Raw genomic sequence first — 12,134 nt, 5'->3', positions numbered from 1 at the left:
TTATTTGAAGCATCACGTGCTTTATTTATTGTTCATGTGGGCTCCTTTGATAAAGGAGTGCATGAAATTATAAACATCGTGTCCTATTTGGTTATAATGCATTCTATAGAAAGGATAATCAGAATAATGTGCATACTTTTCTCCCAGTTCGTCAGCATCATCTTCATCATCTTCTGCATTGTGATAATAATCGTCGTCCCGATAATAATCGTCGTCCCGATCTTCGTCACGTTCACCGTTTCTGATTTGCTGTTGTGTGGGACAAGTTACAGGTTGAATTGGCGTCTCGTTCGGATAATTTCTCATATAGTTGATCCACGAAAGGTAATCAGCAACTTTGGTATATACAGCTACACCATTTTGGCAATCATTGTACCCAAACGAAGTAATCCCCGCTACAACCAAAGCATTATCCGAATGTCGCCGGCACATCAAAGGGGTTCCAGAATCTCCCTTTAGAAATTAGAAAATGAAATGCAAATAATATTGTTTTCTTACTGACATCGATCATCGATTTATAAAATACCAATCTACGGTTAAATGTGCAATGTCGCAAGCAATTATATAGTATCTTTTAAGTAAACGAGATGCCAAAAAGAATAAAAACACTTTAAGGGAGATAAAATAGATTAAAATTGAAATTCTTTTGTTGCTGAGGACGCTGTGGAGTGGATACAATAAATAATTATATATATATATATATATATATATATATATATATATATGTATATATATGCATATATACATATGTGTGTATATACATGTGTGCATATATGTGTTTATATATAGTCGTATACTTCCCGTTACAGTAAATGTATACACACACACACACACACACACACACACACACACACACACACACACACACACACACATATATATATATATATATATATATATATATATATACATATATATATATATATATATATATATATATATATATATATATATATATATATATATATACATATATATAGAAAGTGAGAAAGAGGGAGAGAGAGAAAGAGAAGTAAATATAAGGATAAGCGAGTTAGGCAGGTTAATATATATTAAATAATTAGATATATGAAATGCTAAATATGTTTATATGTTTACATACAAAAGGGTCCGATATACACAGAATAGAAATGATATCAAGAATTAAAGGAGTTGAAGAAAAGTATCACAAATCCAACATGTGTTTTGGTGGGCTCGGTAGTCCAAAATAAGGTTTGTAGATTGATCGACAGCAAGCAAGCCATGCTACTCCAGACTGATGACGAGCAATGACTCAGAAACTAGTCTTTGCTGGGTGGAGGTGGTTATCTCCTCATTTATAAACATAATGACACAGGAAATGTTTCAAGGCCGACAGGAAGTGGTGCTTCCTAGGGCTAAATAGCAGTAGTATTATTCCTTTTCATGGGACATACCACCACTTTATCGTTTTACTACTGTATAAATCTCTCTGAGAAATGTATTACATATATACATATATATATAGATGGATAGATAGATAGATAGATAGATAGATAGATAGATAGATAGATAGATACATACATACATACATACATACATACATACATACATATACATACTCACGCCCTCACACCTTGTTTCGGGTATTTGTTTCATAGTATTAATGTGTCAAAGAAATTATTAACTTTATTTGAAACATGCACGTCCAGTTACCTTATGAAGATGGAAATTCTGATGTTAAATCAACTCACGTGACATGCTTCAATGTTATTCGAAGCTGACCCAGCACAGAACTGCGATGAGGTTAAACCACCGAACATATTTTGACAAAACGATGTAGGATACCACTGAACTTTACCGTACTGGAGCCGGTCGGGATACTTGCCGTCTGAAATATAAAATTAGAGACAATTTGGAAGTTGTAATAAATCGTCACAGTTAACAGAATTAAACGTTTCTTTAGTACTAGAAGATAACTTCTGAGTAATAGGAAATTTAGTGGATAGTAACATACCAAATAAATACAGAAAAGTGTTTATATTTTTCAATTATATTTTCGAAGCAACATATTTGGTAATGTTTATCAATAAGCTGTCTCTAACCTCATTGACACTACTAAATGGTTGAAGATATACCAACTCTGACCTAACTAGTTTTTTTTATTACGACAATCTTTATTTACGATTACATTATCCAATTCATATAACTTTTTTTAAGAACATAGTGTTCAATTTAAAAGCTGTTTGGCTGTTGTCTCTGGGGGTCGAGTGACTTGATGGATATTCCATGTTTGGCTAACGTATGAATTTGCGTTATTATTATTATTTTACTTCAAGCCAGCCGCGATGGAAAAGATATAATTACTGATGAGGCAGACAAAGGATTTTTGTAATTTGTGCAAACAGTGCATTCCGAGATGATTCAGTATTCAATGCGTTCTTCATCGGAGGACTAATTGCTGCTATCTTTTACATACCAAATAACCTGATCAAGATTCCATAGTGCACATGGTTCACAGGGATCAGTAATCAGTAATTTGAAGACTACATAACTGTGGGGAAGACGTATTGACAGAAGTAGGCAGATCATTATGAAACAACATGCATTATGTTTGTTAGGTCTGGATCACTACAGCCTGAGTTGAAATCGTACCTCACTGCTAGCGGATTAATCCGGATATTTCTTATTTCTGCCACAGCTGTCTTCAGTTATCTTGTTGGTCAGCTGATAAATTAATACCTTTGCAACATTTTGAAACGTAGAGATTATCTGAATTTGATGATGAGTGCTGACTCAACGTTATTAATAGTGAAACAGTAATAATTACACACACACACACACACAGAAATATATAGAACACACTACTTACTTTGCGTTTTCCCCCATCCAGCAATGACGCATGTTGGTTGAAAGTCATCTTGCGCTGAAGCAAGCGGCAGAGGATGGATACAACGTGTGAAGGAAAGAGCATGTGGCAATGTCAACAGTGCAACATCATTGTCTGTTAAATAAAGAAAAATAATGATGTTGAGAATTGAAATATCTCGTCAACCATTATTACTGAGAGGCTGGTGAATTTCATTTATTCCCAGGATACCGATGCCAAATTTTCAAAAACCTTGTCGCAACCAAGTTTCATCACACAACATTACATATACATACATATATGTGTGTGCTTACGTATATATGTGCGTACATATATATATATTTGTGTAAGTGTATGTGTGTGCGTGTATATATATATATATATGGGAGAATATACAAATAATAACAACAGACGAGGACAGGTGGTGTAAATAACAAAAGTATATATTAGTATGACGCTCGGGAATACGGAAAGTCTTTGACGTTTCGAGCTACGCTCTTCAACAGAAAGAATACGGAGACAAGGAGAAAAACACGGAGAAAAAAAATTGAATAGTGTTCAGTCAACGGTCAATATATATACTTTTAATAGAAGATAACATTTTTCAAAGTATTTCATCAAGTGGCCAGCATATTAAGATACCTTTTAAGGTGAAAATTATAAACAATTATAAATAAGGGAAAAAGAAAAATTTCTGTGCCACTATGCTGATAAATAGACTTATCAGCATATTGGCATAGAAATTTTTCTTCTGCCTTTATAATTGTATATATATGAGCGTGTTTATATTTTCAAATAGATGCAAAGGTAATCCAATTCATGATTTGGAGTTCGTAACTAATAAGAGGGTGATGAAAAATTGAGTATCCTATCAGCAGAATAATTACAAATAATTTACATCGGTTGTGATTCTCCGAGTATCAACTATGGAGTGAATCACCAGATGTTCTATGCATACATACATACACACACACACACACACACACACACACACACACACATATATATATATATATATATTTATATATACATATATATATATATATATACATATATATATACATATATATATATATATATATATATATATATATATATATATATATATATATATATATATATACATACACACATATACATCTATGCATATATTCATAAGAATACATACGTATATATGTATAATAAATACGCACACAATCATATATATAATTAAGGAGAAGGGTATAAACTGGCTGGCATTGAAGTAAGACAAAAAATGGAAACAGTAGCCGAATAGTTATAAAAAAATCAGAATCTACCTCTGTCTAATATCTGTCCAGCCGTAAAGGATATAGTAAGGAATACAGTCGCATTTCTATGTGCTCAAGTTTGTACACTGCATCATTATTAAAGTGTTAAAGTGGTATAGCCGTTTGTAACTGCTGTCTTATTGAAGCAGAAAGAATTCTCTTCTTTCTTCGTTTGTCTTTTATTGTGTTCAACACTTTCAGAGTTCTTAATAATCATTGCCAGCTATTTATTAACCATATTAATAATATTATTTTAACTGCTACCGTGTGTAGGCCACGTCAAAATACTTTGAATGTTATTGATTCGGGCTATTTGAAATCAATATTCCATCGGGATCAGGAGGAAGTAATAAATCTTTGAAAAATAAAGATAACAGCCTTTGTTGAATTTCGAAAATAAAGGAGTCTAATAAAAACAGATAAAGTGAACGAGTCGCCCACTTGCGAAGAATTCCAATATTCATTTCTTTTATTCCATGTTTGAATCTTTAAATATCAAAATAATGTGGGGTGGGTGTTGAAACGTCTTTCAAAATAATAATTAGAAAGAACGATAATGACAAAAGAAAAATTTGATCATAATTATTAAAAAATAAATAAATAAAAACGCATTTTATTTAATAAATGCGACCATGAGATATCCATATGATCCTGTTCTGAATTATTTTCTGGGAAGTCAAACAAAAAGAAAATATCACAGGTGAAGCTCTTATGTTTTTGTAGATAACTCACGGAATCTCTTTTTAGAAAAGTTGGCCGTTCTCTGAATTGCTGCTGGTGGTACTGACATATGGACTGGCATCATCGTTCGATCGTTGTTTCCCACTCCAACATCCACTGATACGACATTGCCAGTCCTTTGTGAAAAGAAAGCTATAAATTATTAAAAGAAAGTCCTTGACAGAAAATCGAAAAGTTTTCAAATGTTAATGAAGATAACAATGGAAGTGTAAATGTTATAGAAATAGTTTATTTCTAAAGGAACTCAGAATATTTAACGCCAGTGGAAACATGAGAATATTTAACAGTAAGGAAAATGGAGAGAAAATGGGTTTCGATTTTTCTTCGCAATCTAGAATCTATAATGGAGTAATACGTTTGGGATAGGAAATGCTACGTCAGAAAAGAAATCTTCATCCATCTCTTATATAATATTTTATAAGGATCTCTTTTTCATTAATTTAAATTATTCTTTAGAGTGCGACTCAATGAGAATGGTTTCGAAAAGTTGCTCGCAGACCAAATTCAAAAATAATAAAATTCTCAAATACTACGACATTTATTATTCAACATCGGAGCATTTTTGTTAACCATAAAATATAACGTGTACTTGAAACTGTTGGTCAAGAGAAACGATTAAAGCCTTATATTTGCAACGCATTCTCCATAAATTATGTTTTTTACCTCCACAATGCATATTGGAGTTTGAGGAAAGCCTGGACAAGTATTTTAGAAATTTTATTGCCAGTTACGTCAGAAAATATTATTTAAACACCACTCTACGGTGAGATAGCAATCATTTCAATAATACTAACACTAAAGCGAATGTTGTAAAATCAAACAAGAATTTGAAGCTATTAGCTGCGTGTTGGAAACGAGAGTGAATTTTATATGTATGTATCCTTAATGAAGTCGAAAAATACGTAACGAATTGGAATGCGACAGTTAGTGAGAGGCATGTAGAATATTTGCTTGCAGACGTACGAATTTAGGGGCACTGCTAAACTCAATGCTTCCCAACTATATTATGATTTTGTAGTTCCTGGCCACATTTTACAAAACCAATCTTTGTCAGTAGTTTTTCTTTTTGTTGTAGACAATTTAAATTACTTATATATTGATTTAGCATTCCAAAATACACCCGATGCGTGTCAATAGGTGGTGCTGGGCTGCTGTACATCGATGGTAAACACCTGGTCAGCATGTTTTGTCTTTTTTGGACATCGAGTGTCTATAGCTGGTTTGGAGTCCTCTATCAACTACACTTACGCTGGTGAGAATGGCAAGTGGCGAACATACGCATCACTTCGCGATAGAAATGTCTTGAACTGAGGCAAAGGAAATAGATGGTGCCACCAGCAAATCAAGGAGCATTTCTTTTGCCGTAGTTACAATTAGAGGAAACCTCAAATGAGTTTTTTCTGCAGAATGCACTTTTGCTTACATCGCTAGCGGGGAGAAAAATCCTCATTACCTCCAGCGTCGAGACCACCAGTCCATGTGATTTCGACCTTGTTTGTTGTTGTCAATGATGGACACTGAACCGCTAGAGGCAGCAGCACTTCACCTCCCTACCAGTGATAAAAGATTGACTTTCGACCTTGTTTGTTGTTGTCAATGATGGACACTGAACCGCTAGAGGCCGCAGCACTTCACCTCCCTACCAGTGATAAAAGATTGACTATACTAGAATAGACACTGCTGTCGCTGCCTCTGTCTGCCAGTCCGAGTAAGTGTTTTCCTTTCCCTAGTCCTCGAACGAGTTTTCTGTCATAAATGCACTGGCAAAAGATTACACATTTTGACTTCAAGAAAGCACCGTATCGTAAGAATTTTTCAGGATAATTGTCCTCTCCGTCAAGCACAGTTTGAACTCTATGTTTCCGTTAAGCTATGGCCCCCAGCGACTTTTCTGTTTTTTTTATTCTTATGCAAGACTACATTACATAACGAGTTATATTGTTTCAAGAAGTAGGCTGTGATTTTGGGGAAGTTTAGTTACAATTTCAAGTGTGTAGAATCATTATGTGAAAGTATCTCTTTGCTTCAGTAAATTCTAGCAATGCCAGATATTTTCGTGTAACGTAGAATAAAAATAACCCATGATACGGGCATCAGATACGAACTTTTATTGATATGTAGAAAGCGAAACGAGTGGCGACAACAAGCGTTGCTTTATAATATCGCTCTGATATCAGTTTACTAGATGTTTAACAGTAAGGATTCGTAATTTTATTACATTTGTACTTTTCTTTGGAGCTTAAGCGACATAAACAGTTTGATTAGAATTAGGACTCAAAACCGTTAATTTCTCAATTGACAAGAGATTATTATTTTTATCTGGGATGACTACTACAACACACAATTTACACACACGCACACACATACACACACACACACATACACCATAAGTTATACAAATAATATTTCATACATCTCTTAGATCTAAGAGATAAATTATGCAGGATGAAGATAAGTTTTTCTATATACAGGTCAACAGATATTCTTGAGAATGGCATTTATGTATTGAATAGTGATTTATTTGTTATCTAAATTTCCGATAACTAATCCAAGATATTCACCAGGATGTGTGATAACTACAATAGCAGTGAAGGTGAAAGAATGTGTTGATTAATATGAGCTGATCTATGAGGTAGCTATAATGATTCATTGCTTCAGTAATCCAGTTAACTACGGTGGTGGCATGACAGAAGTAGTATAGCTTTGTTTTGGTATAAAAGATGGGCTACAGCAAATATTCTGTTCCATATTACAGATTTGCTTGTTAGTTGCTTGACCATAACCAGTTGAGCATGTCCCTTAGTGGCTGACGATATGCATCTCTGATCATGAGCAGAAATAGTAGGTGGTGGGGTATTATAGTCATGTGTTGAGAGGAATTTTTTGAGTTTTGAATAATTCACCTCTGGAAACATGGGTGTTTTATTCATCATCCTCAAAGTAACCTTGTTCAGGGACCTTTTGTGCAAGAAGGGCTACTTAAACTGTACAAAATTCTAACTGGACCCTACCTGCAAGGCCATGCATTGTTTATCTTGATATAAGATCACCATGTTGCGCACATATGGTTGTGATGCTCGTATCAGTGTACCCTTTTCAGATGGTTAGTCATGGCGGGTATATTGGCCTTCGTATATTTTACCCCAGTATCACTTTGATAGCATGCGCTGCTCTCTGACTCAATAATAATAATAATAATAATAATAATAATAATAATAATAATAATAATAATAATAATAATAATATGTATACACACTCACACACATACATACACATATATATAAATGCGTATATGTCATAGATGTACATGTATATGCCATCTCTTGCGGACGTGTAATATTGGGGTGAAAAGTTCATGTAAGTTGCTAGAAAATATATGGATAGGCGTGATTACATAGAGCAAGCAAGGCACCAACCACTGCTCAAAAAATTATGGAAAGAAAGAAGCACATTAAAATTGAAGTTGTAAGACATATTACACAGGAAATAAAAGATATTTTAGCAAAATTTGCCTAGTAATATTTCTTGTCGAAAAATTAAAAGATAGAAAAGTAATCAACAACAAAAAACAAATAACCCATATTTTATGATTAGTTATGAAGAATTTATATTTGCAGCTTCAGAAGAGTGAAGAATACACAATCGTTATTACTTACAAACAGTGTTGTGCTGTAAGAATATGTTTGGAATCAATAATAGTTCCTCCGCACAAGCTGGTACTCTCTTCAGTTTTTATATTCAATACAGCCAACCAAGGAAATTGGCAGTTCTGGGCTTGAACACCATTCCAAATCTTTCGATCTGTAACATAGTATAATGGAAAATAGTGCATAAAACTTGAATTACATGAAAGAACATAAACTAAGTGAAGCGTGACAATAATTGCTTATCTTGTCTTTCATTAGGTAATGATTCTTACTTTTACAACCAATAATTGCGTTTTTTGACACAAATTTGCAATCGCACACATAGAAAAGCACACAAACACACACACACACACACACACAATTAATGTGTACGTTGCATATATGTAAGTGTGCGCGTGTGTGTATGTGTGTGTGTTCGCATAGGTGACTGCTTTAGCTCATGGCAATACATTCGCTATAGAGATCAATTAATTTATACAGGCTGCAATGTGGAAAGCCGACTAGACAACACATCGTACTGATATAGAATTGATAGACATGTTTCCACTTGATAGTAACGTATCATATAAAAAAATCAATGTAAAAGAAAACTGCAATTCATCATAGGAAATAGCAACAACATCTAACATATGTTCAATAGAGAAATAAATACAATGTATTCAATATCTAGCCGTGCATCTAAGGAACAAACATCATCTGACTAATATTCTGTCATCACAAATACACACGGCTAGTCTGTTTGTTCCACTGTCTGCTGTGTTTTCTATTCTATATCGGAAATATCTAAGTCTATATCATATCGCTTTACTATTGTTAGACCATTTAACGTTTATCACATGTACTCTACATTAAACACTTGATTGATTAGTCTTTCATCTGAACTACATAGTTTGAGAATTACATTGCTGCTGCTCACAATTTACAACAAACTGGTCACACTACAGTATCAAATAAGGTATTAACGATACTGACTTCCTACAACAACAGGTAACCACAATTCACAGAAGATCAACAATGCGTATGGACGCTATTTAATATCCTCTCTTAACTAAATCAATCAAATCAGATTGATACGCAGTGATCGTTTCATGAACAGACTCAACTACATGTGACAGCATTTTGTGGTTAACTCATGCCACAAATCTCAGTGAAAGGCGACCGCGTCTATAGTTAATGGAATTACATTTCAAAGTATAATGTCCCAAGTGTTACACTTAACACTTATTCGTTAAAAATATTAGCAAAATGCTATTTAAATTGCTCCGTATAATAGGAACGGTTTGTAAATATCAAATTGCTTGTCATTCTTTATTCATTCCACAGTGTGTGGTTAATGCAGCGGACAAAGATTTAAAGCGAAAAATCAAAATTAGTAGTTAGTATTAAATGATTGGAACGCATAGTTCTCTAATTCCCCTAACAAGATGCAGTTGTGATACTATTCACTGACTGGACAGAAACCAAAGGGTACGTTTGAAGTGAAGATGGATTGAGTTTTGTTGACTATGGCAGATTTTATATTTCCATCAAATACAAGATGTGTATGCTAGGTTGCTGCGCTTTTTTAGAACTGATATAATGAATCACTTTCATTCTCGGAAATTATATATATATATATGTGTGTGTGTGTGTGTGTGTGTGTGTGTGTGTAATATAGGAGGCTAATTCGCAATTTTACAACCTAAAGGGAGAAATATATATGTTACTAAAGTGACAGAAGACATTAATCAACACCAGTATTGCTAGAAATAAGAGAGTCAGAACAACTCAGTAGCCGTAGAAAGCACTATCCTAATAACTGAAAAGGTTGTAAAATTGTGAATTAGCCACCCATATTATTTATAATTTTCACTTTTACCGTTTATAAGATCAGCGTATGATTTTAACGCAAATCCTATAAACTGACAAGGGGAGCTGAGTTTAACCCTAGGCGCAGTAAGTGCCATCGATGAGCATTAAGATGAGTAAGCATCAAAATGCGAAATCATCAACGATCTGGCTATATCTGCTTCTGTAAGATGTCTGCCTCTCATGTCAGTCATTAAGATATATATATACTTTATTTAAAAGCAGTAGAAATATAGCAAAAATTTGTTACTCGGAGTTTCACGTTCCCGTTCATCGGACAGTTCTGTTAGAAATTTCTAAAACTCTCCGATAAACGGGAACGTGAAAGTCCGAGTCACAGTACTACTACTACTACTACTTTAATTATTATTATTATTATTATTATTATTATTATTATTATTATTATTATTATTATTATTATTATTATTGTTGCTGTTGTTGTTGTTGTTATTGTTATTGTTATTATTATGGTATCGAACTCGCACGCCGGACAAAATGCTTAACGGCATTTCGTCCGTCTTTACGTTCTGAGTTCAAATCCGCCAGTTGAACCCTGATCGATTTCATCGACTTACTCCCTTCCCCGAAGTGGCTGGCCTTAAACCAAAATTTGAAATCACTATTATTTTATTATTGTTCTTGTAGTTGTTGTTGTTGCTGTTGTTTATGCTGTTGTTGCAGTTGTTATTGTTTTTTGTTTTTTGTGGATGATGATGAAGGGGATGATGTTATTACAGAATTAGAATTGTAAAAATAACTGTAAGAAACGGAACTTACTGTGTGCATGACGGCCAAGAATTGATGGAAGAATAATGATAAATAATACCAAAATGGTTTGGCAGCTGCTAAACATGATTCAAAGAAAACTCAGTCGTGAATCTTGCAGTATTTACCATCAACCTATTTTATAAGTAAACAAATATGCTTACGTTAGCGACTTTCTGACTCTGCAATCAGAACTTCAATAAATTCTAATTAAAATCAATAGGACTGATAGCAGGAAACAAAACACAAAACAAAAATTGATTTTGTTTTATTTATAAATATCCCGTTGATGATTAGACAAAGAAATGTATAAGGATATGTATTTTATATCGCGTGGAGTTTGTACTCGTAACTTTCGCCTTTTTCACACATTGGCACGAAATCTAATTGATATATTTGACGCCTGCATACAGTGTACACGCTGGATTTAGTTTATATATGAATCATAGAATCAAGTGGATTCTGTGGTTAATGTCAGTAGTTTTCAGGTTCCTAACTCTGACGTCATTCGGTTGGCCCACATATGTTTGTGAGTTTGTGTGTGTGTGTGTGTGTGTGTCTGTGTGTGTGTTTGTGTGTATGTTCGCACGTGCGAGCCTGTGCGTGTGTGTGTTCGTGCATGTGTGTGCGCGCGCGCATGTGTTGCTCTAGCAGGGCCACAGATTTGGGGCTGAAACGTATAAAAGAATAAAATAATTATATATACATACATATATATATATATATATATATATATATATGTATGTATTTATATGTAAACAGTATTAGTAATAATAGGGATTATTACGAAGTTGCATAGCATTACCTTTAATTTTTTAATATATATATACAACACTTTACACATACACACACACACACACACACACACACACACACACACACACACACACACACACACACACACACATATATATATATATATATATATATATATATATATATGAAGGTGTGACGCTAGAGCTTTGAAATCTTGCATGCATTAATTTCTTCTCGTCTTATTTATAACACCATTTTTCT

The 12,134-nt window shown here is 33.7% G+C and overlaps 1 protein-coding gene across 1 annotated transcript; it reads right to left on the bottom strand.

The window, feature by feature from the left end:
* On the bottom strand, positions 1-11,246 carry LOC106870940 (granzyme B(G,H)). The gene is made up of 6 exons (XM_014917184.3): positions 11,130-11,246; positions 8,514-8,658; positions 4,849-4,973; positions 2,831-2,962; positions 1,713-1,849; positions 1-453 (listed from the first exon to the last, which is right to left on the bottom strand). Exons 1-6 carry the CDS (start codon positions 11,203-11,205, stop codon positions 22-24), a joined length of 1,047 nt encoding a protein of 348 aa, XP_014772670.1. The 5' UTR covers positions 11,206-11,246; the 3' UTR covers positions 1-21.
* Between the last annotated feature and the right edge of the window lie 888 nt (positions 11,247-12,134).

The sequence above is a fragment of the Octopus bimaculoides genome, chromosome 12, assembly GCF_046866305.1.
Source record: "Octopus bimaculoides isolate indiv1 chromosome 12, ASM4686630v1, whole genome shotgun sequence".
NCBI classification, from domain to species: domain Eukaryota; kingdom Metazoa; phylum Mollusca; class Cephalopoda; order Octopoda; family Octopodidae; genus Octopus; species Octopus bimaculoides.
Note: the sequence above shows the minus strand (reverse complement) of the source record. Positions and strands in the feature narration are given on the sequence as shown.